At 31.9% G+C, this 22,993-nt stretch overlaps 1 protein-coding gene across 2 annotated transcripts in view; it reads left to right on the top strand.

The window, feature by feature from the left end:
- Positions 1 to 413: 413 nt before the first annotated feature.
- Positions 414 to 22,993, top strand: part of LOC140060161 (cysteine-rich motor neuron 1 protein-like) — a 46,815-nt gene continuing 24,235 nt past the window's right edge. For both annotated transcript variants that reach the window (XM_072106257.1, XM_072106256.1), the window contains exons 1-2: positions 414 to 1,112; positions 18,991 to 19,044. In XM_072106257.1, the coding sequence (XP_071962358.1) occupies positions 791 to 1,112; positions 18,991 to 19,044 (376 nt within the window). In that variant the 5' untranslated portion in view covers positions 414 to 790. The remainder of the gene's footprint in view (positions 1,113 to 18,990; positions 19,045 to 22,993) is intronic.

Here is a 22,993-nt window from a genome sequence, read left to right as displayed (position 1 = left end):
ATGCAGTTACATAGCATTGCGTCATTAGGTCTAAAATATACATTGATTGTACTGAAGAACACCGAATGCGGATCGAGTCTATATTTTGGTAAAATTACAAAACGAATTTTAAACAATACGTTTTTCTTAATTAAATACAGATTACAATTTAAATGAAACTAAATATTAATAAGAAAAATGGTAAAAAGAAACAAAAAGAGGGATGAATAAAATTCGATAGAAGAGCGATATCTCATCTTTGATTGATTGAAGACATTGCTTAATGAATGATCGTAGCCGACTTATATCCAATCATAATTCTTAAGCAGACACATTTTAGCCAATCAGATTTGTCAGAGAATGTGTCACGTTCTTTATTGTAAAAGGGGGCTGTACTAACGAGATGTTGATACCGGTGAGCTTTGACATTCTTGATTTTCATATCGCGTGCCTTCATGATGTAAATAAGTTCGATCGTTTTGCCAGAAGAACCTTGATTTAGGAATATAAACTTGACGATTAGGATTATATCAAATCATTTCGATAGAGACTGTTGCCAAGTAACATAATGTCACTTATTAAAGTTTCATTTTTCAGTGTCTTTGTTTGATTCGCTGTATTCATTGAGCTTTTTATTCACACCTGGTAAAATCACGTTTGACGGGACAAGTAGAGAATTTCTTATGCATGCGTGTCGGCCTATTCCATAGCATTGAGGCGTGAAGTTGTCAATTTCTACAGATTCCGTTACTTGAGGGAAAGTTTCGCAATTTATGGATTATTGTGTAATTTTACGAGATTGACAATCACGATGTATTACAAGGAGATTTACAGTTTCGATTTTGTTTTGTTGGCCATCTGTTTAAGCCTGGTATCGGAGCTAACTTCTGGGCTGCAGGTACGGGACTGTGAGACCTGCTCACCACAAGAATGTGTGCAGCCCTTCTGCAAAGGGGACGTGGTTCTTGATGAATGTGATTGTTGTTTCGTTTGTGCTAAAGTTGAAGGGGAGAAATGTGGCGGTGTATGGGGAATATATGGTGTTTGCGAATATGGGTTAGATTGTAAAGTTGAGCAAAATATCGGAGATGTCCTGCCACTTGATGTCGATAACAGAGCTGGTGTCTGTACAGGTAAGTTTATTATTACCATGGCAATTACGCTATTACTACACTATAGCCAGACACAAAAGGCTCTGTGCGTTATAAATCGTGGATACAAATTAATGGTATCTTCCCAAAGCAATTATGACAAAATAGTATCACATGGGTGGATGGATCCAGGTTTTTCAAATAGACAGACAGGGCCCAGCCAGGGCATAAAAATGCAACACTTAACTGAGTAATTGAACCACACCCAAACCGCCCAAAACAGTTTGACCTGAATAAACTTTATTACTGTAGGGAGACAAGGCCTAACTAAAGTAGTAACGCAAGTCCTATCTGTTGTATTTAATTTTCTTGGATCTGCCATTATATTTTAAATTCTAAATTAATGTTGAACAGTAGGTACTTTACTAACTGTATACCAAGTGCCAAGTTTTATAGCATGGAATCTATCTCCATGGTTATATAAGGCTAGATACAGTAGGTCTGTGATCGGTGAGTGACCGAAACGGCCGCCGACTGAAACGGCCGCCAACATTTTCTATGGGATGCCAATACCGCCGAAGCTTCAACAAGCCAATGCAGTATTATAAACGTACAGTAAAGCCTATGAAAACATATTTTTTGGTTAAGTTTTTATTAAAATAATGTTTATTATAGTAATTCACCATTCTAAATTTATTTAACGTATTCAACAAATATTGTATCAATTATTGAAGTTGAAATAGGCAAAACAGTCGGCGGCCGCTTTTAATAATATATTTAAAGATGTATTGTCCCTTGAAAAACAAAAAAATGAAGGTCAAAATATACTAAATTTTAATTGGCTATATCAAAGTAATATTAAAGTTATTCACTTTAAGTAAAAAATTCGAGCCAAAAACAACAATTTTACGTAATTAACAGCTAAAGTAATTTGATTACATTTCGTCTGAAAAATAGTCGCGAGCGAATGTAAACAAAGATTTCAAACCATGAGTACGCATTATGCATGATGCTAATTAGGATTGTTTACAACTCGTCATGGTTGAGAAGGTGTTTTCACACAGATCGCGAGGAAGTTTTATGATTATGCATACAGAGTAGCCAAATAAGCGCATTGCATTATGAGATATGTTTTGATCGAAAACTTTGACTGGAAGTCAAAGTTATTTTTTGAACAAAAAAACGTCTGTATTTCAGTTAAATGATTTTTTTTTCGACTAATTTTTGGTGAAAGTTAATAACTATGGAATAAACTATGGAATAAACTACCTTCAAATATTAAAGCCCCATTCCCTACGTTTTTTTGATCTAATTTAAGATCACAAACTATATTTAATGTAAAAATAATATTATATGGTCCTATTGCGATAACTTTTTTCGTCTTTAAACGGTTAAAAATGTGAAAAATAAATCGATTCTAATAATTATAGCGGCCCGCTATAAATCCCAAAATGCATTGCGCGCGGATTGATATTTTTGTTTTTCACCTGTAATTCGCCAACTTTTCGATCGATCGTGAAGCCAAAACAAATGGAAGACTCCTAACTTTTCAGCGAAAATACCGGGGTTTCCCCAATTTGTATCAACAGAGTCTGGCAAAAATAGAAAGACAATAAATGCAGCAACTATACAACGTCAGGCTAGGTATATAGCTAGCGTACGATGTTCGTACGTTATCGATGTTTACCAGCTAGGCCTACAAAACTAAGCCTAGCTAGGCTAGGCCTAAGACCGTCCACGAGAGGTCGATCGCCGCGAGCTACTTAGGTAGTGCATTGTTTCTCACTTTTTATCATAATTTACCATAAAACGTACATTTAAGACAAGGAATGACATGGTTTAATGTTTTTAAAGTGATATATATGTATTATTTTCCAAAAAACGTCCAAAATTGCAGGGAAGGGGTCTTTAAAGTTGCTGTATCTAAGAAAAGCTTTTCATTTAAACTTAAAAGATATATCACATCCAAGTATTAATTTTTATTATATTACATTTTATGATAATAATTTTAATGATGAGTAACAAGAAGAAGACGAATCAATTCTTTATTTATACCAAAATTGTTTTTTGTTGTTGTTATTTTACTTATTTAGTTTAACCCATGTTATGTAAATTTTTTATATTGTTATTTCTTTATTTTTTAAATTTTATTTATTTATTTATTTATTTTCTTTTTCCGTGTTGTTTTTACCTAATCTTTGTTTAGGCATGTCTGTCACAAGCTTTTTGCTTTTTTGATCATGCCTTCTTCAATCATATTACCTTTCTTTACACCATTTTGTTGACTGTTTTATTTTGAAGAAAATAAATGTTACTTTGAATTGAATTGAATTGAACTATTATGATACTTCAAAATGAGCCACTTTTTTTCGAAATCTTTTTATTTTTATTTTTTTTGGAATTTGACAAAGGGACAATACATCTTCTTTAATGTAATGTAAAATAAAAATAATAATAATTAAAAACATCTATCTGTTAATATTTATTAAGTCACATACGTCTAAAGTCATTTCAATCGGAAAAAAAAGTAAAACAATTGTATTAAACCACACGTCGTTTTGATTACACGTTGTATGACAAACGGCACACGCGGCGTTTTATACATTCAACTGTGTTTTAATTGACGGCCGTTTCAGTCGGCGGCCGTTTCGGCTGTAAACCCTGTGATCTTACCTGTGTAGTTGAAAGCTAAACATAGTTGTGGTTTGTGGTTATGATACTGTACAAGAACCTACTTGTATATTGATATTGGGATTTCCTAAGAATGTAACAATTAGGCTCCTTTCAGACAGATCTAAATGACCAATATATTTCCACATGCATACACCACATTCCATTAAAACTTAGGGCCCGTTTCTACTGAGAAAAATTAACATGGATTTATTTAGAAATAACACAAGTTTCTTTAAAAATAAAAACACCCACAAAATATAAGTTAGATAAGGTGTTAAAAACCCAAATTTATTTCAGTCTCGATCATCCCAACTGGTTTTAATATTATTAGTTTTTGTACAATTTGTAACTACAATACTATCACTGGCTCAAAACACATTGCATTACTTTACAAAAACGTTCTCATACAAAAGGGCAAAATACATTAGTATTCCACATAACAAAACCTACTACTGTACGTATACCGTTTTTAAGGTAAAAATACCATATTTGGCTAAATACTACTTTTTGTTGCAATAAAATGTTTACCCTTTAATTTTACGGTGTTATTTAGAAAATGACACAACGGGTTCATCAGTGCATAACAAGTAATTTGGTATTCACTTTTTGTCATTTGTGACCACCGAGTAAATAGGACTAATTTCTATTATTCATTGACATAAAATCTGACTATTATATTGGTTATATTGGTTAATACTCAATTCAAAATATTTTCATAAAAAGCAGGGGTGGTTGTACTGTATGTACAGTACAGTATTATAAAGAATCAGGATATACGGTACTGTATTTCAGACAGAATTCCTAACTTTCCGAAGTCTACCTACAGTAATTTTATGATGATCTCCTGATATCCCAATTTTTATTAAACATTACAGTATTTCGAATTTACAATGGTAACTACAGTACCTGGCTACTACAGTATTACAGTACTGTACATAAACTGGTAAAAGCCTTAGAAATTCTGTGCAATACAATTGCATCACTCCAATAGGGCAGATAAAGGAAAAAAGGGGAGAGGTGGCCCAAATAGGTATAGGGTATTCCACAAGAAAATACATCTTTACTTGGCTTTCCTTTTATGTTTTACCTCTTCCACAATCTATAAATCTAGCTTCTGTATCAAAACAATACAAATGGTTTTAAATGGTGTCAATAAAAAAAAGGAGGAGGCATGGTAACTGTAGGCTATAATACTGTATCTTGGGCTCTAGAAGATGTTTGATGTGATGGTAGACCCTTCCTATTTCTAGTTCAGATTGCCTGGTATTTGAAAGATTTGGAATGCCTAACATTTCAATCTTCTTTGCAGTAAGGACCTGTTGTTGAAGAAACACTTTACATTCCTTTACTTGTCTGTACTTCCTTTGGTGTTCCTCAAATACAATACAAGATTTCTTGCATACCACAAAGTCAGGGCTCGAAATTCACACTAGCTAGTAAACTAGTAATTCGCTTTTCATATTGTTGCCAGTCATAGTTGAAAATTAGAAGCTAGCTAATATGTGTTGGTAATATGTGTTGGTAATATGTGTTGGTAATTGTAATTTTTAACATTGAAAATAGTCAGAGTAAGGTATGGTAGTGAAAAGTAAAAGTAAAAGTAAATATCTAGCCTTTAGCATGTTTGTTTCTTCTCTATTGATGATGTACACATAGTAGGTAACACAACAGTATAATCTATGCACATACAAGATTGTCAGGAGCAGTGAATGCCAAACAAAGGACCATTGCTGTGCCTTTCTCAATACAACTTATATCCTGCTTCAAAATATAATTTTATTAGGTTTATTCGGCACCATGCAGCATAAACATGCCCTTAATTAAGTACAGTTGAGCCAGAATTCTTTCAATGAATTATTTATTTTGTTGACTCTATGAATGTACCATTGCATGTTTTTCAACATATATTTCGTAGATTCTATGGCCATGTTCAGACCCATGGCGTTAGATCGTTTTAGCGTACAACGTTACTAGCAAGGTCACATTACAAACCGCAGAGAAAAAAATGAGGTGTTCAGACCCATAGCGTACAATTATCATTACAACGGAAGTGCGTCATTTAGGTTGTTTCTAGTTGCATATTCATGTGCTTTTACCCACATGTTTTCATCATTATTTCCACTGTATAGGCCTAGATCTCAGCCTACAATTATGCAAAATTTGCCGTAAATAAAACAGACCTCAGCATTTATTTTAAACAATATAGTAAAGCAAAATTTCGGTCTAACGCCATGGTCTAAACAGGGCCTACATTACATTTCTATTATTTATAGACACTGATAAACTTTTATTGTTAAACATGACAGTGTTGAGGAATTTGCACATTGTCTGTCATTATTTACCAAGTATAATGCAAGGAATCTTTGCGTGGGTTTTATTAAGTATAGAATAAACACATAGCGTTTGAAGATGATGAACATAGTGCAATATCAATTAGTTTTTTTGTATGATATCAGGCATAATCTTGATGAAGGTCTGCAAGTTGTCATTGTTCAACAATAGCATTGCGAGTTGCAAGACAAGGAGGTTTTGTAAGCACACAAGAATAGTGTAGTTTATATCACCTGTCACATCTCTTGTTGAATCTTTATTGATTGTTGATAGTTTAAAATATATCAATAAAGTTGCCAAAAACACTTCAAAGAATTTCCGACATATTTTAAGAAGATTGAAAGACAAATTATATATTTTTTTACTGTGTTTTGCACGTATAATTTAAAATATATCAATGTACTGACTGTAGTTTTCCAAAGATTTTCCCAAATATTTTGAGCAAATTGATTGACAGACTATATTTTTTACTGTACTTTACACACCTTTTTCAACATGACTTTTTTCACTTACCAATACCACTTACAATAAAAAAGAGTTAAAAATGTTATTGACTTTAGGCATATAAATAATTTTACTCTTTAAACAGTAAAATTAATGTATACTTCGCAGATCATCAATTAATGTAGTGGAAATTAAAAAAATGAAACAGTACAATTTTGAATTAATACATTTTTGTTTATAATTTTTAAACATTTTATTTAATTACTGCTTCGTAACATACATATGCACAAATTCCAAGTATTATTATTCGGATCATTAAGCATTATCATGTAATTGTCAATTGCTTTATGCATGAATAGATTTGACGCTTTTAGCATGTCATACATGATCAATTTATATAGATAACTTTGTGATTTTGATATATATTTCATTACAGCAAAGTGTACAGTTTATATTTTAATTTAAAATGTTAATTAAAAATTTTCACCTGATTTGAATTTGAATTTTGGCCAAACCCACAAAATACTGACTCAACATTTACTTACTTTTTTAAACATTACCAGATACTAATAGGAGTAGTATGAATGAACACACTAGTTTTAACTTGCAGTGTGAATTCACAGTTATTAAAATACAGTATTACTATTAGCCATCATTTATTTAAATGGTTGTGTAAATATACCCTAAATAAGCTTTAAAACGCTGTAGTGTTGATTTGATTAGATATTTTTTACACAGCAGTATAATAACAATTAAAAACCAACTCATCCATTGTGTAACAACCTTTCTATATTGTTTTTTTTATGAAGCATAAAACTTCAAAAGATAAATAATGTTTTATTTTTGTAATTTATATTTACACACTAATTTGATAATACAGTACTTTAATTTTTTTGTAGATTTAAATTTTATCATTTCACACTAGATCTTCACCTTGGTCATCTTCTAATTGACAAATCTCTTAATATGCCTTGGGTCTACATATTGCATTCATTTTGTACTTCAGGCAATTTCAACTCATCAAAAGAATAGATCCATTGTCATCAGTACTAATGGATAGATGTGCTACTAACCTCTTACACCTGGCCTTGAATTCAGCAGAATTAATATTGAATCTTTTCTCAACAAAGAATAATTACTATACTCTAGCATACGTAACTAACTATAAACTGTGTAGTTAGAATGGGCAAATTTGCATTGCTTTTCTCCTGGACAAGAATAGTTTGAGCAAGGGCAAATGTATTGTGTGTATTTCCCATCAAAGCATTGGCGCTAGAAACAATAGAACTTTAGGTTAAGATATTATTATTACTAGATTTTTTTTAAGGATCAAAGGATTTGTGTAATATAATATATATGGAAGATTTTATTATGCAGAAATTCTCAAATCTACTGCCTGTCTATGCCGGACCTAAAAAGTAGCCCAAACCAAAATAGCTAAAGTCACTGTGTATGCTTTAACAAAAAACCTGTATTTATTGTAGTTTAACCAACGTTGCACTACATAATTTACCATTCTCTGTGTTTTTCACCCTACAGTAGCTCTGTTTAATTTAAAAATCTTGCCACCCACTCTAAAGTTGTGGCACAGTCAATCCCTCCTCTTAATTTGATTCTCATAGACTATGTTGAATATAAACAAAAATATACTACATATTACAAGAACAAGAGATAAAACATAAGACTTAAAGAGTACACTTAAATATTCTTCCAAAATGTTGGTAGAATAGACAGTGTTCTGGTTTATTATTGGTGGTCCCTAAAGGCATAAACTGAATGTCTTCAAGCTAAGATCAACTATGCATCTAGGCTTTATAATATACACATGAGTCAACCTGGCAAGTATTCTTGTTATTCTTCTCTCATGCTGGGAAGTTTATCGGATGAGGGGCCATGTTAGACAGGGTAGAAAATGCATGTCGCCTCACGTAGGCCTACTCTTGAGTTCTACTGTATATTCCACACAAGTAACTATATTGCTCATTTACACCATTTGTAGGTATATTAAATTAATTATATACTGTTAATATAGTAACAGTATCTCAACATTTTTTTTAAAATGAAGTACAGTATAATATAATATGAATATTAAATTCTTATTTGAATATTATAGTATTAATGTATTTAAAAGGGTATTTCCAAAATTGTTACTGCCGAAAAATTTAATTTTCCATGTAATGTAAACAATTGAAAAACCAGGAACATGTTAGTTCAGGAAACCAGTAAATAATATGGGAATTTCCTGGCCAAAATGGTACTGTAGTTGGCAAATGCTATAGTAAAGTGTTGTATTTGACCTCAAGCTTTTGCAATGGAATATGTAAATATAGTTAGTAGTACAGTAGTATACAGTGGTGATTTTGTACTGTACATTTGTAGGTCTGAAGTTCACCAACTTTAAATAGGTCAATGTTAAATTCTTTCAACATTTGTTTTAATTTCTTTGTAATCAAAGATGTTTATTGAATCTAGGCCTACATACAGTACTGTTTGTATAACATATAAATCAACAACAATGTCATAAAACACAGTGAAGTCAAGTTCATGAAGTTGTGGATGGATGTACATAGACCTACAGGTAAAACAATTAACATGTGTGCTTATAAATACAAATATCACTTTTACACGGTTAATTAAGTTTAAATAGTTATACTTGCTTTCCATACTGCAGGTATAACTATAATAGCCTAAATAGCCTAATTACCTGAAAATTGTTCCATAAGTTCATTCATATAGTACAGCATTTAATTTTACTGATAATACTATACAAAAAGTTTGCATATATGTATTTTTGCCAAAAAACAAAACAAATGTAAATCTATTTCCAGTGTTGTTTTTGTTTACACATACAGTACATTAAAAAACACATTTGTTTCATCGTGTTTGTTAATTTACAATACAGTATGGTGAATTTGTTTGTGAAAATGTATTTTGTTTTAATGGAAAATTGGATATAAAACAGATGGTTTTAGTACTGTAGGTAATTAGTTAGTTCATTTCATTTGCATTCATTCATATATAGTCCATTTTATTTACAGTATTTAACTGTACAGTATTTTAAAAAGGACAGAGGCATCTTTTGTTTCAGATACAGAATTTGTATGTTCCCACAGATATATTCTCCTCGGTCAATGATTATGCATGGAAAGCAATTGATACTGTACACTAGGCCTTGATACTATTAGCTTTGTTAGGGCATCCCTCAGAGACATCTAGTGACATCACATGCCCTGTCTCCTGTGTTTTAAACTGTAACAAACCATTAAATTACTTCACTGATATCCTGGTTTGTGGCCTTGTTTAAGAAGAAAAACCATCCCACAGTAGTAACTACCAAATTTAGCACTACACAAAGCAGCACATACTATACTTTAACATCTACATCTACATCCATTTCCACACAAATATTTTAACGTACATGTTATAGCATTTGCATAGATTACCGTCCTGATGAGAAGTTCAAATCTTGTTTACGATTTTAGATCAGGCTTGCTGATGAAAAGTATCATACAAAATTTCTTCATGTAACAAATATCTAGGTAAGAAACTGACTCCCTCTTTTTTGCCATAACTACTGTACATTTACTGTACAAGTTTGATATACCTGCTGGCCGAAAAGTTTTTGGTCTGAAAACTCCAGATTTTGACGTTGTTTGATTCTAGACATGATAAACAACAAGAATTTTGACGTTTTCAAGTAATTTGAAAACAAGACATGAGATTGTTGAAAAATCCAAAAATCATGAGATTTTAGGTGTGTGGCATGGTGTTTGAGGTTGTGTCAAAAAGTGAGAGTCAGATGACATGTATGAATTATGAGTTACAGTAGGAGAACAAGCATAATATCTATTTAAGAATTTTTGGAATGGTTAGTGTTTTATTTGAAGTTTAATAGGTTGAAGAATCTTGATATTCAGGTATTTCTTTAGCCATGACAACCGGAAATTGCTAAGTGGGGAGTAGTCCTTGTTTGGAAGTAAACTGTTTCTTTTATCAGCTACTGTACTTTATTATCTCAGCCTTCGTCTTCCATCCTTATAAAGTTACATTTGAAATGACAAAAGTTCAGCAAAGGACATTCAGTGCATGCTGGCACACAAAGTGGCTAAAGTTATAATGCCAAAAATATTATTATATACAGTACTGTATAGTTGTTAAGCATCAACCTCAGAATAAAATTCGGGGACGGAAGGGCAGTTTTTCTTTATGCTACCATTTTGAAATAATCTGACACTAACTCTTCAAAACATGACTAAAATAAATTACTACATACATTTTCAACTATAAGAAAATTATTTAATGCAATAAAATTGTTCTTGTACAGTTTTTGGTCATTTTTTAAAGAAAAAAAAAATCAGAGAGTGGTGACGCTTAACAAGTACACTTTTTTGGCCTTATGTTTGTACGCCCTTTTCTCAATCAGAAAGACAATTTCCCTACAATGTTTTGGTCTATTTGAAGGTCACAAACTAAAATGTTTTTGTAAAGATCAGTGGCGGATCTAGCGGGAGGCGTGTGGGGCGTACGCCCCCCCTATTTTTTAAAGATTTTTTTTTTTTTTTTTAAATTAAATAGATTTTAAAAACACGTATCGTTTCGACGGTCATTTTCATAGTGAAAATAGTACGTCGGAGCACATCGTCAGCTTGATCGCATTTCACCAAGCATGTACGTCGTCGACATCCTTTGTGTACTATCAATCTCTAGCGTTACCAACGATCATTCACAGTTAAGTGTAAAACTAAAAGGAGCAAGTTGATAAAAGCCACGTGGTGAGCTTGGTCGCGTTTTACTAAGCAGGTCGGCATCCTTTGTGATCGTCACTCCCGTTGTAGAGTAGCGGTACGTACCTCCGACGATCAATAGAGTTTATGAAGTCACATGGTCAGTGCTACACTACGCGCCCATTTATTAAATACAATAAAAACAAAGGCTAGGACTGTAGTGCCTATGAAAATTATCCCGTTAGGCCTATATTTTATTAAAACATATTACTATTAAAATATTAACAATGCTGCATGCAGCATTTCATGACCGGGCCTTGTAGTGTTTTATTTGCTTTTCCGTCGATGAGTCTCATAAACAAATCGCGATGACAAAAGGGGTGTTTTGTTTTTTTCAAATCACTATATATAATGTAATGATGATCGAGCCGGACCGCTAATTTTTAAACGATCGTTTAAACCAGGTCGTTGAATATGCCGTGATTTTAATTGTCAAAAACATGATCGTCAGTCGATGGCTCGGAGTTTCGATAAATCTCGCGTCGCATGTGTTGCGTGGTGGTGGAAAACACTCTCAGCAAGTTTGCTTCATTAATATGCATGAGACTCTGTGACGACCCGCTTTAACGTGACGTCATTTTACTTTAGCTGCATGGATGATGGATGCGAAGAAGTAGACGTCACCGCGATCGACCCGGCGCGCGTGTAAGAAAATAATACCGGCCTAGGCTAGGACAAGTTTATGCTTATATAAAAGCTGAAAAACATCGTCGCGTTGTAAAAATTTAGATGTAAAGTACAGGCAAGTTGTTAGCTTGCTTTGGTACCCTAGGTAAGTATCAGCTGCATGTTCCACATGTCGTAATTTGCGAGCTTTAGAGTGTTTGGTAAATGACATTATGAATTGTTTGTAAATCGTTTTAAACGACTTACAATGCGCTAGAACGCCAAAATTTTCAGGGGCCTTCGGCCCCTGGACCCCGACCGGGGGCCCTTGGCGGCCCCCTGGCCCCCAGCCAGTGTTTGCTCGCTTCGCTCGCAAACCTACGCCCCCCCTATTTCAAAATCCTGGATCCGCCCCTGAAGATAGATCCTGTATTGGCCTGTGATTTAGTTATTACGCTGTAAGCTTTTCCAAATGTCCAAGTCCTAAATGATTTCAGCATTTGTATACCTAAGTTATTCTAGAAGACTACCAAAACCAAATCGAGCGGCCCCTATTGATCTGATTTTAGTTAACATGTGATGAAAATAAAACATGTTTTAAAGCTTAGTCTAATTATCAAAGATCTCCAAGTTTTTTTGCTGACTGAGTGGTTAAGCTGTCTAAATCCAGTGGCCTTTTATATTGATCCAGACAGCAGGTTGTTTTGAATGCCCTCTTTAATTAACATTTAATAGCAATACAAAAGATTCTATCCTTGTTAAGTTTTGTTGTCAAAGTGAATGGTTATATCTTAATCCTACTTTATAGGTATTAAACTAATTCCTTGATGTTACAACAATATATAATTTGACTAAAACCTAATTCTTTTAACTGTACTATAACAATTGGGTATTCATGGCCAAGCTTACCTGGATAAACCGACATGTCGTAGTAGTCAGTCAATGTTCACATTCACAATGATACAAAAATAAAATACCATTATGTTTTCTTCATTTTTTAATGATTTTTTTTTTTTTTTTTTTTTTACTATATGTGAACTTTATTCAATCAATCATACATTTGTTATAATGGTAACCACAATAAGGTATAATATTACAGTAGATTTTTACAAACAAAAAAAACAAGACCAATATGAATATAAATTATAAAATATATACAATGATTATTTACAGTAATGATAAAAATAAAAATTAATTGTTTATATTGACTATTATTGGAAACAGAAGTTGAATAATGAAATACTGGAAAGTTTAGTTAGAGGTTTACAATCAATGGAAAAGATGAAAACATATAATATTGTAAGTATAAGTAAGATTTAATTAGTAATTTGAGCAACTGCTGCAACATTGTTAAGGCCATGTTACACATGACGACCGGTAATGGCAAGTGGTAAACGGAAAACAAAAATATAAAAACAATAAAATAAAATGTACTGTATGTGCGGTTGAGCAGAGCGAATGTGCGGTTGAGCAGAAACATGTTCAGGATAGATACAGATTCAGTCTCCATAGGACAAGCTATGCCCCTTTCTGCTTACTGTTACTGTTCGTCTGTAGAGTGGCCTTTATTACTTTTACTTTTAGCAAGTGAATACAGTAAACCATGTCAAACAGATATGGACAAGATCTGTGGCGACATAATTTCGGTAATTTAACAAGAGTCCAGTTGGTCTAGCAAAGGCATTCATGACCACCCTTTCAGAGAACAAAACGTTCCAATATGCTGATGTTTAACTCTGTCTAAAACAAGCTGAGCCGAGACACCTGGGTTTTCAGATCTCTAGTAATTGTCTCTTTATTATTCTTGTATCCAAGGGCTATTTTGGAAATAGGTTGTAAAGATTTATAGCTGAAACAATCACACCAAATTTATAAATTTTAATGTCAACATCAAGCAAAATCAAATTGTCGGTTGTATTGACAGCTTTTTGGCAAAATACTTAAAAACATGGTTATCATAACTATTCAGTAAAATACTCATTTCAAAATAATAGATTTAATTAATATTCAATTCAATTATTACTACAGTAGTATTTTACTGCATCCCAGAAAATAATTTATATGAAATTTCCATAATTTACATTATAATTTGTAATTATAGCATTAAAAACTTTTTTCACATTAGAGTCCATTGTATTAAAAATCCATAGGCGGGTGCAATGGGAGGACCTATTCAGTTTCCCCAAATATTTAAAATTACAATGCAAAAGATAGAACATTACTGTACAGTAGGTTATGTTCAACACATCATTAAGACCCCATTTACACTTTCGTTTGGGTCCAGGGCCGGTCCTGGGTCGGTCCTGGGCCGGTTGCAAATATTTACTTTTTAGGCCGGCCCAGAGCGTTTACACTACCGACGCAGATTACTGGTCGTAAATAATTTTATCGGAAGTACCATTGCATGCTGGGATACGAAGTACAGTTTGTTTACATTTTTCTCTCTCGATCGTCAATTCAACTCTCCGCGCAAACCGACCGTTTTATATTTATAGTACTGTATTGTTGTTTTTTGTCCCATTAAAAACAAAATGAACCCCACTGTTTTATATAATATGGCTATATTTTATGTATATGCGAAACAAGCGGAGGAATACTTTATTGAAAGAAGATGTCTGAAAATAAATTTAACTAGGCCTATATAATGAAGAAAACAAATTGTCGCCCGAAAAGGAGGAAGGTATGTACTGAGAATGTCGGATCGTCATAACAACAACCTCATAAAAAGGTCAAACGTTGTTCACGGTTTACTGCGTAAGCCGGCCCAAACGTAAAAGCCGCTCCTGAACCTACCTGGAGAGGTGGCCCAGATCTGCGTCCGGCCCAGGGCCGGCCTAACTTTTTGGAGTATTTACACTTATCAATTGCCGACCCAGGGCCGGCCTAAATCGTAAGTGTAAATGGGGTCTAAGACAACATTTTAGACTCCCTATTTCAAAATCCTACTGTAGATATGCATCTGACATTTTCATTTTTATAATCAAAGTAGTATGTTATTCTCTTGGACAAAGTTTCACAAATAACAGATCCATATATGGTCATTCCACAAGTGTAGGTGATGTCAAAGTACAAATTTGGATATGAATCTTGCATGAAATTAGAAGGAAAGTTGTGACCTGATATGGCCATAGGCTGTATTAACCACAAAACAGGGAAGGTAGTTTATAGATTCAATTACCTAGAGGATCACTGAATCCACTACACGACTCCAAAATGTTGACCACTTGCTGTTTGCCTTCCAGTGCTAAATGAATATATTGGTCTTACTTGGTCAATGAGAGAACTTAATATCTGACATCTACTAATGAATTAAGCCTCAAGATTCGATTTAATGATAATGATAATATCAAAGGTGCCTGATTTACAGTGGGAATATTATTCTCAGAATGGGAATGAAGGTTTTCTCGTTATTTATCATGCTGTACATGTGTACTGTACATACTTGAATCATGTTTAAAATTACACATACATACAGATGATTAACTTTGCTTGTAATTATAAAATCATATGAAAATGTGATCTTAATAAATAATTTTTTAATTTATTCCAACTTTTTGTTTGACAATTTTTTAACCTGTTTTTCTGTATAATTTTTTAATTTTTTTATAAATATATATGTATTTTAATTTTAAATATTAATCATCATTGTCCAGAGACAGTGTTGCTCCTTCATATTGTACAGGGAAGTGCTATTTACAATAACCTTGACATTGGAACTGGGAGGGGAGAATAAATACATCAAATGACAGATTTGTTATTTGCACTTACAGATATAAATTCCGCTATTATAGTTTTCAATACTCTTTCAAAATAACATTTAAGAGTTGTATATAATCTGGCTTTTTATGTTCCTCTAAAGTCAAATTGAATGATCCTAGCTGCACCTTACAAATTCTGGAAATATTGCCAAAATAACTTTTAAAAATCACATGATTCACACAATGCAGTAGTTTTTATTTATTCAATTTGCAAGCTTCGGCGGATAGCAAATGCCAACTTCTCAAATTTGAGAATGCACTCCAGAATTTAAAACCATAGTACTGAAGAAATAGCCAGAGAAAAGTACCTGACCTGAGCAGTTACACAACTGTCCAGAGTCAATTTAAAATAGGAAAAGTGAAACTATATTTTGGACCTCAAGTTCACTTCCACATGGTAAAAAATTCTGTGCACTATCCTCTTTGGAACAATCATATTTCAGGTTTTAATTGCCTCATATTTATTCCTTGTGGTCAAATATCCTGCTAAACATCTTGTAAACTATTTTTATTGTGATTTATCTGGAAGTAATACAGGCAGGAAGTATCCCCATAAGAACATCAATTAGTATCAATAGCCATGCACTACTAGAGTACAGTAGTTCCTCTTAAGGCCATGCTGTTTCCCAAATGTCAAAATACAAATTCCAACAATAATGATTTACTAATTAATTTACTGTCAATGTTGTGCCTATGAAATTTATATCCAGCAAAAGGTGTCTCCCTTCTCAATTTACATTTTTCTCATAAATCTCATTAGTTAGTGTTTCTTAAAATTATATATACTATTTCCTTTTAAATGTGCAGCTTTGCTGTTTATATTTTTAGAGTGTACTGCCATAGTAAGATCAAATCAATATAAATACTTGTGGAAAAATTATAAAATGAATGAATGGTTGAGAGAATAATCAGTAAAATCAGATGAAAATTACATTCGTTAGGGAGAACTGAAGATATGTTTTTAAAATCTGATTACACCTCGACAAAGGTGGCTGGTCCAGTTATCAATGTACAAATGTTAAATAGATTAAAATGATAATTTACATATGGTAGTTCAATGACAGCATTTGGTTCTTATTGAATTTGAACATGACTTTGTAGTACTTATCAATAAGTAGGCTATTACCGTGTCTGCACTTGATGATAAGTGCGTAATTTGATACCACGTCAGAATAATTTGATTTTATAAAATGGTAATTTAACACGATTGCAGGTGATTTAGATTTGGCAAAATTTCAAATGCGGATCTTTCGAGAATCCACGGAAAGATTATTTTACATGCGTTTTCCTGAATTGTGTTTTCATCTAAGTGGCTATTAGCAAAAAAATGTCCTAAAGGACAGGATATGAAATTTTGACTTGAAATTCTATTACAAATGAACTTCATATTAATTATTATATAAAAATATTGAAATATGTTGAATTTTCATCTTCATCCCGTTCTATCTACATTTTTAGTATAGTTTACATAATTTAATCAATTTGAAATTTTCTTTTCTTAATAAACAATAGTTATGGTATGACTTTTGTATCTATGCTCGCATAACCTCCATAAATATGATAGGTACTATACAATATAGTACTGAGGTATCTTTAGTAATAGGCCTTATAATTATGGGGTACCATATGCTAAAATTGTAAAACCATAAATAAAATACTCAATTTAAATTATCTATACTATACTAGCATACTATGGTGAAATAAAATGACATATTAGAGAGTAAATTAATATTACTGAGACCAGCAGTGATTGACCACAGGGAAACAAGTTGAGACCATCTGGTCTTCATTCTAAACATAACAACGTGATGTTCATAACATCAACAAATTTATTTCTACCACAAGTAAAAACATGGTTTATCATGGTTTACAATCTTATCGGACAAAGTATGACATAGGATCACAACATGGGACATGGGGTGACATTTAAGATGAATAATTTTAGTTAAAAACAAAACTATTAAAAAAAAACAAAGTAGAAAATGTCATATAAACTATATTGTTGTACTTGCTAATTAGCATACTATTGTTCACATAAACAGTTTGCCTTAAGACTTCATTATAGCTTTTTGTATTCACTTGTGACTATCATTCAGAGCCAAGCACCTGAAGATTGAGTTCATACTCATGAAACAGCCTTTAGTGCAATACAATGTTCAGTTGGTAATTTACTAGCGTCTTTCATTTATTTATAAACTATATATAAACTTTGTATGCTAAATTAATTTTGTATCTAGTTCTTTAATCCTAAACTTTTAAAAGGTCTATGTTGAAAAATAAAATACATTTGAAACAAATGCAGTACTACTAGAAAATTAGTGTGGTTTACATAAGACATAAAAAATATAATATTTATATTGTTATGCCATGGGTGCAGTTTGTTCTCGCAAAAATACAGGAAAATTGCATGAGTTTTTTTGTGTTTGAAAAGTACACACAGTACATGCTATACTTAAATTGTACAAACAAAATAATATGTAAAAGTATTTAAATATTACTTTAATCCTAAAAAGATATACACAAAATAACCCACCACAGTCAACCACTTGACTGTGTTGAACTATATTTTGTGTATGAATATGGATACAAAATGTAAGCTTATTTCTGAAATACTGTTATCAGACACTGGAGATGACAATTGTACTTTTAAATTTGTTTAAATTAAAGGCCATTCAACTTCTTGTTATTTTAAAGAGAAACCTGCCAGTGTGAGGACATTCCATTTAATATGCTTTCTATAAACTGTTAACACTGATGGATAAACTGTTTGTTTTCTTTTCTTTATTTTTAGTTAGTTTATAAGAACTTAAATGTCAAAAATATGTCAGGTGTTTCTAATCTCCTTGTTTTTTCATTGCTTATCATTAATCAAATTTTTTATATCATTTCCTGAACTTTGTTTTTTTGTATTGTATTATTTTCTATATGGAAGCAATTAAAAGTAGATGAAAACTAATATATCCTCCACTCTACATTAATAGTTATTATCTCTCTCTTTTATCATTGATGGGAAATTCCAGACTTAAGTTTTTGTGGATTTTTGTTATCTATCATGAGTGTTGAAACTGTCTATGCTCTTTATTAGAGCACTTCAGATTCCAATTCAAAAGTGAGAATAGAACTTTATTTAATTTAGGATCTGTTCCTCCTACATAATGCCAAATATCCGTTTATTTGAAAATTGATTGAAAATAATAATTATACACAGATCACATTTCTACTAAAAAGTTTTAGCTACAAAAAATCTGATTCAACAGTGGATGGTTAAAGTTAAGATTTCAAACTTTATTCTAAGTTAACATGTACAGTATTTGTATTTTACAGGTTCTCCTAATCCTACTGACAGTGTTCCACCTCCTGCACTATTTGATTCTTCAGGTATGTGTTTTTTTGTTGTTGTAATTCATAACTCAATACAATATTTTCTATTTTATACCTACTGTATCTCTGTATTTATGTATATGTTAAGCCTAGTCTACAGTACACTAACAAACTTTGGCTTGCTAAAGTTTTCCACTGTAGACCAGTTGACAAACTTTTTCTTCTTCTGAAAAAGAAGATTTTTTAACTCGGCCAATCAAATAACAGGTTTCTAGTCATGTGATTTTGCAGATGGATAGCCTTCAGTAACTATAGTATTATACAAACACCACATACTCCTACAAACCATGGTAAACTTGTCATAGTTTGTAAACAAAAGTTTTATCAAAACTTTACTAGTTTATGAACCAATCACTAGTAATTCATTGCTAAAGTCAATCATCATCTACCATGTTATATAGGTGGTAAAGCTAAAGTGAAAGCTTATTACAACAATTACCTTTTCTATTACATACATTTGTTAACCTTAACAGTTTGCTTGAATTTTAATTTGGAAAATGTTTATGTAATAAATTCCTTGTAGCTTTCAATATACATTTTGAAACATTTTTTGTTTGACTGTTTCCTCTTACACCCACTGAGGTACACAATATGTTGTATTTACACAGGCTTGCTTGTGAATTTAAAAACAGTATATAATTATTATATTGATGCAAAAATCATTATTATTTGATCACATGGCATGCTAAAATCAAGTTATCTAGCCTAAAGCAAACTATTTTTGCTTAATGATGTAACTTAATATTTTTCTTCTATTTCTTTATTTATAAATTAGTTTTTATTGGTTATTATTTATTAATATTAACACCCTTTTCCGGCCTCCTGCTTTATACCAGTAAAATTTGCTTTTAATATTAATTTTTTGTTTATGAGAAATCCCTGTATGGTCTATTAACTGTATAATCATGGAGAAATAATATTTCTCCATGATATAATTGAAGGATGTAAAATGAATCGACCTAGTTTACAACCAAATCATAGCACAAATCTGAATTTTATCTTTACAGTTCTGCAAATAATTTGAGGCTGTGTGGGATCAAAGATTTTAAAATATGGGGCCTGAACTTAAAAATTAACCTTATATAATGTACTGTTACTTTTCTGAAATAGTCACACATTTTGAGGTTGAAACAGTTAAAACAACATCTAAAAATCTTCATAGGAAACTGAGCACTCTCTAAAAAGATCTTGAAGATAATCTTTCAACAATTCATTTAATTGTAATATAACAACTAACTGTAAGGTAGTAAATCTCAAGTGTACTTAGTAAATTACACTTAAACTTAACTTTTGAATCTACGTATCAAACTTGAGCACACTTATAATTTGGATATCTCTAAAAAAAAATCTTCAAGATAATCTTCAGCAATTCATTTAATTGTAATGAAACAACTACTGTAAGGTAGTAAATCCCAAGTGTACTTTAAACTACACTTGTGACTTACTGTAAATTAATTTTCCTTAAGCCTTGTGGTAATTGAGAAGTAGACTTATAATTGTTTGGTTCGTTATTACCCAAGAATCATGCAGACTCCTACTAATCCGTTTATTTTTCCTTAAAAGTTCTGCCTTGAGATATTGTGGGTTTATATAATATGCATATTAACTTGCATGCCTTGTTAAATGCTCCAGTAAAATTCATTATTATCCCTGATTTATTTGTGAAACCAAATATGAGGATTTCTTTGATCTTCACACCAATTGTATACTATCAGTTGCATCTTTATAATACAATTCAATGCCAGTGCTTAAGATATATTGTTTTCATTGTGTACCGGAACCTGCAGTATTATACTAAAAATTGAGATAAATCATTTTGCCATTTGGGGTTTAAAATACAATGGAATAATGAAATGTTTGATCAAAATGGCTGATAGGAAACAATCCTAAAGCAAGGTATTTGTAAACAGGAATTAGTAGTTTTAATGCTTGTTGAACATTCTTTATATATCAATAAACCTTTATAATGAATTAAGAAATTATCCTTTTATTAGTGTTTTAATCTTATTTCAGGCTTTTCAAATAGTTTAGTTCAAGGCACGTACAGTAGTCATAGCAAAGTAAAATTATTTTAAACGCATATATGAAATTGTTGTGAACTATTTGGAGTAGTCTATATAAGTTTTAAATAAATTATATATTACTGTAATAAATGCAATTTTTGAAATCTTTGTTTTTCACTGTATGCCTTTTGTCTGTGTAAATGGAATAAAGTGGCACAGGGCAAACCTAAGACTCTGATTTCAAAAACTATTCAAGCACACAGAACATGCTGCTGGCACCAAAGAACAGGAACTTCTTCAAATCTAGTTTATAAGTTGACTGATGTAAATCTATGAAATAATTTCTGACTGTAAAATCTACCTCAAAATATTTGGGTCAGTCCATTACAGGTAGGGGGTAAAATGAACCCATGAGGAATGATTTAGGGGGTAAAATTATTTAGAGGACTGATTATTTTAATACTACTTAAATTCTCTATTGCAAACATAGTATTACACTCATATTACCAAGACAATAGAAATAGATCCCATGTTTGTAAATTTCATATTTGGATTTTTTACCCTAGGGCATTTGTTAAGACCTCTCGGAGATTTTATTAATCAATCACACATGAAGAACCTTGTCTATAGTGAATTGAAATATTTGAAAATTTTGACATTCATATTAGCTTTAAATGAATAATATGATAAACAAATTAGTGCAGTAAATGGTATAAATTATTTTCTCAGCTTTGATATATCTAGCTTTGGGATATAGCTACAATCAAATTAGACCAGTACCAAAACTAGTATCAAAATGAAATATTTGTACTTAGAATAGGAAACTTATTTTTTCTGACATTAAGAGAGCGCTATAAATGCGCATGATGTTTGTTTTTAATTTACATCAAGTTGCTTAGCCTGTTATCTTCATATGGAATTTAGTTGCAGATAACTAATTTGATAGGAATTGATTTACTTGATTGTAAAAACATAAAGCTTATACAGCTTATACAGTACCTCCATCAATGTTGTAGGAAGACAAATAAGGGATGATTACTGTGTGCATTTCAAAGAGCAGAACATGCTCAGTTCCAATCATTTAGTGGATGATAGAAAAGTTGTTTGATTGGCTTCTTGTTTCGTTATCCATCTCAAAAAACAACCACTACATAACTCCTTGATTCCTTTATATTATAGGATCTTGAAGATTTTAATAAGATCGGCACATGAAAACTAGCAACGGTATAGAATAAATGATATTAAATTTTTATTTAAAACAACAATATCATGTAACCATGTGAGTTCTTTACCCCGTTCTCTAAAATTTTCACTCCATACTTAATCAATCGTTGAATTATTGCCATTACAACAGGCAATGTTTGTTTGTAAATGTGAAATATTTAAGAAAATAAATTTTTCATACACAATAAATTAAGGTGTAACATATAGAATTGTTTTAATGAGGACAAGGCAAAAGTGGGAGTAACAACAACCATGCCTGAAGGGCAACTAAATATTTAGTAATTCTACAAGACATGGTATGAATATTGCACTGTATATGACCCTACTAGGCCAAGTTTATCATAATAATTTATACATAATTTCCATTGTACAGGTGCTAGGTGACTAGCTTTAACTCTTGTACCAGCATGAGATAGCCTTGCAAGCAACTGGAGTTGTCAGGTGTTAATGAGACAGTTATCCTGTTGCTATGGCATACCAATCTAGGCAGGGACTGTCTGGTGACTGAAACCCAAAGTCATTTTGAAAACAATATGAACACATTAGAAAATTCTAGACAAAAAATTGTCAATGGAAAGACCATACGGTACCCACAATCCTGACAAAGAATGTTTTTTCTCTTATTAACTTGTTCTGTGTTCAATCAAACGTGTGGTAAAAGTTAGATTGGGTGCAGCACATATAGAGGTGCGTTCCCCCTATCGAAAGCTAAAATGCAA

The sequence above is a fragment of the Antedon mediterranea genome, chromosome 10, assembly GCF_964355755.1.
Source record: "Antedon mediterranea chromosome 10, ecAntMedi1.1, whole genome shotgun sequence".
Taxonomy (NCBI): Eukaryota; Metazoa; Echinodermata; class Crinoidea; order Comatulida; family Antedonidae; genus Antedon; species Antedon mediterranea.
This window is presented reverse-complemented; position numbering and strand designations above follow the sequence as displayed.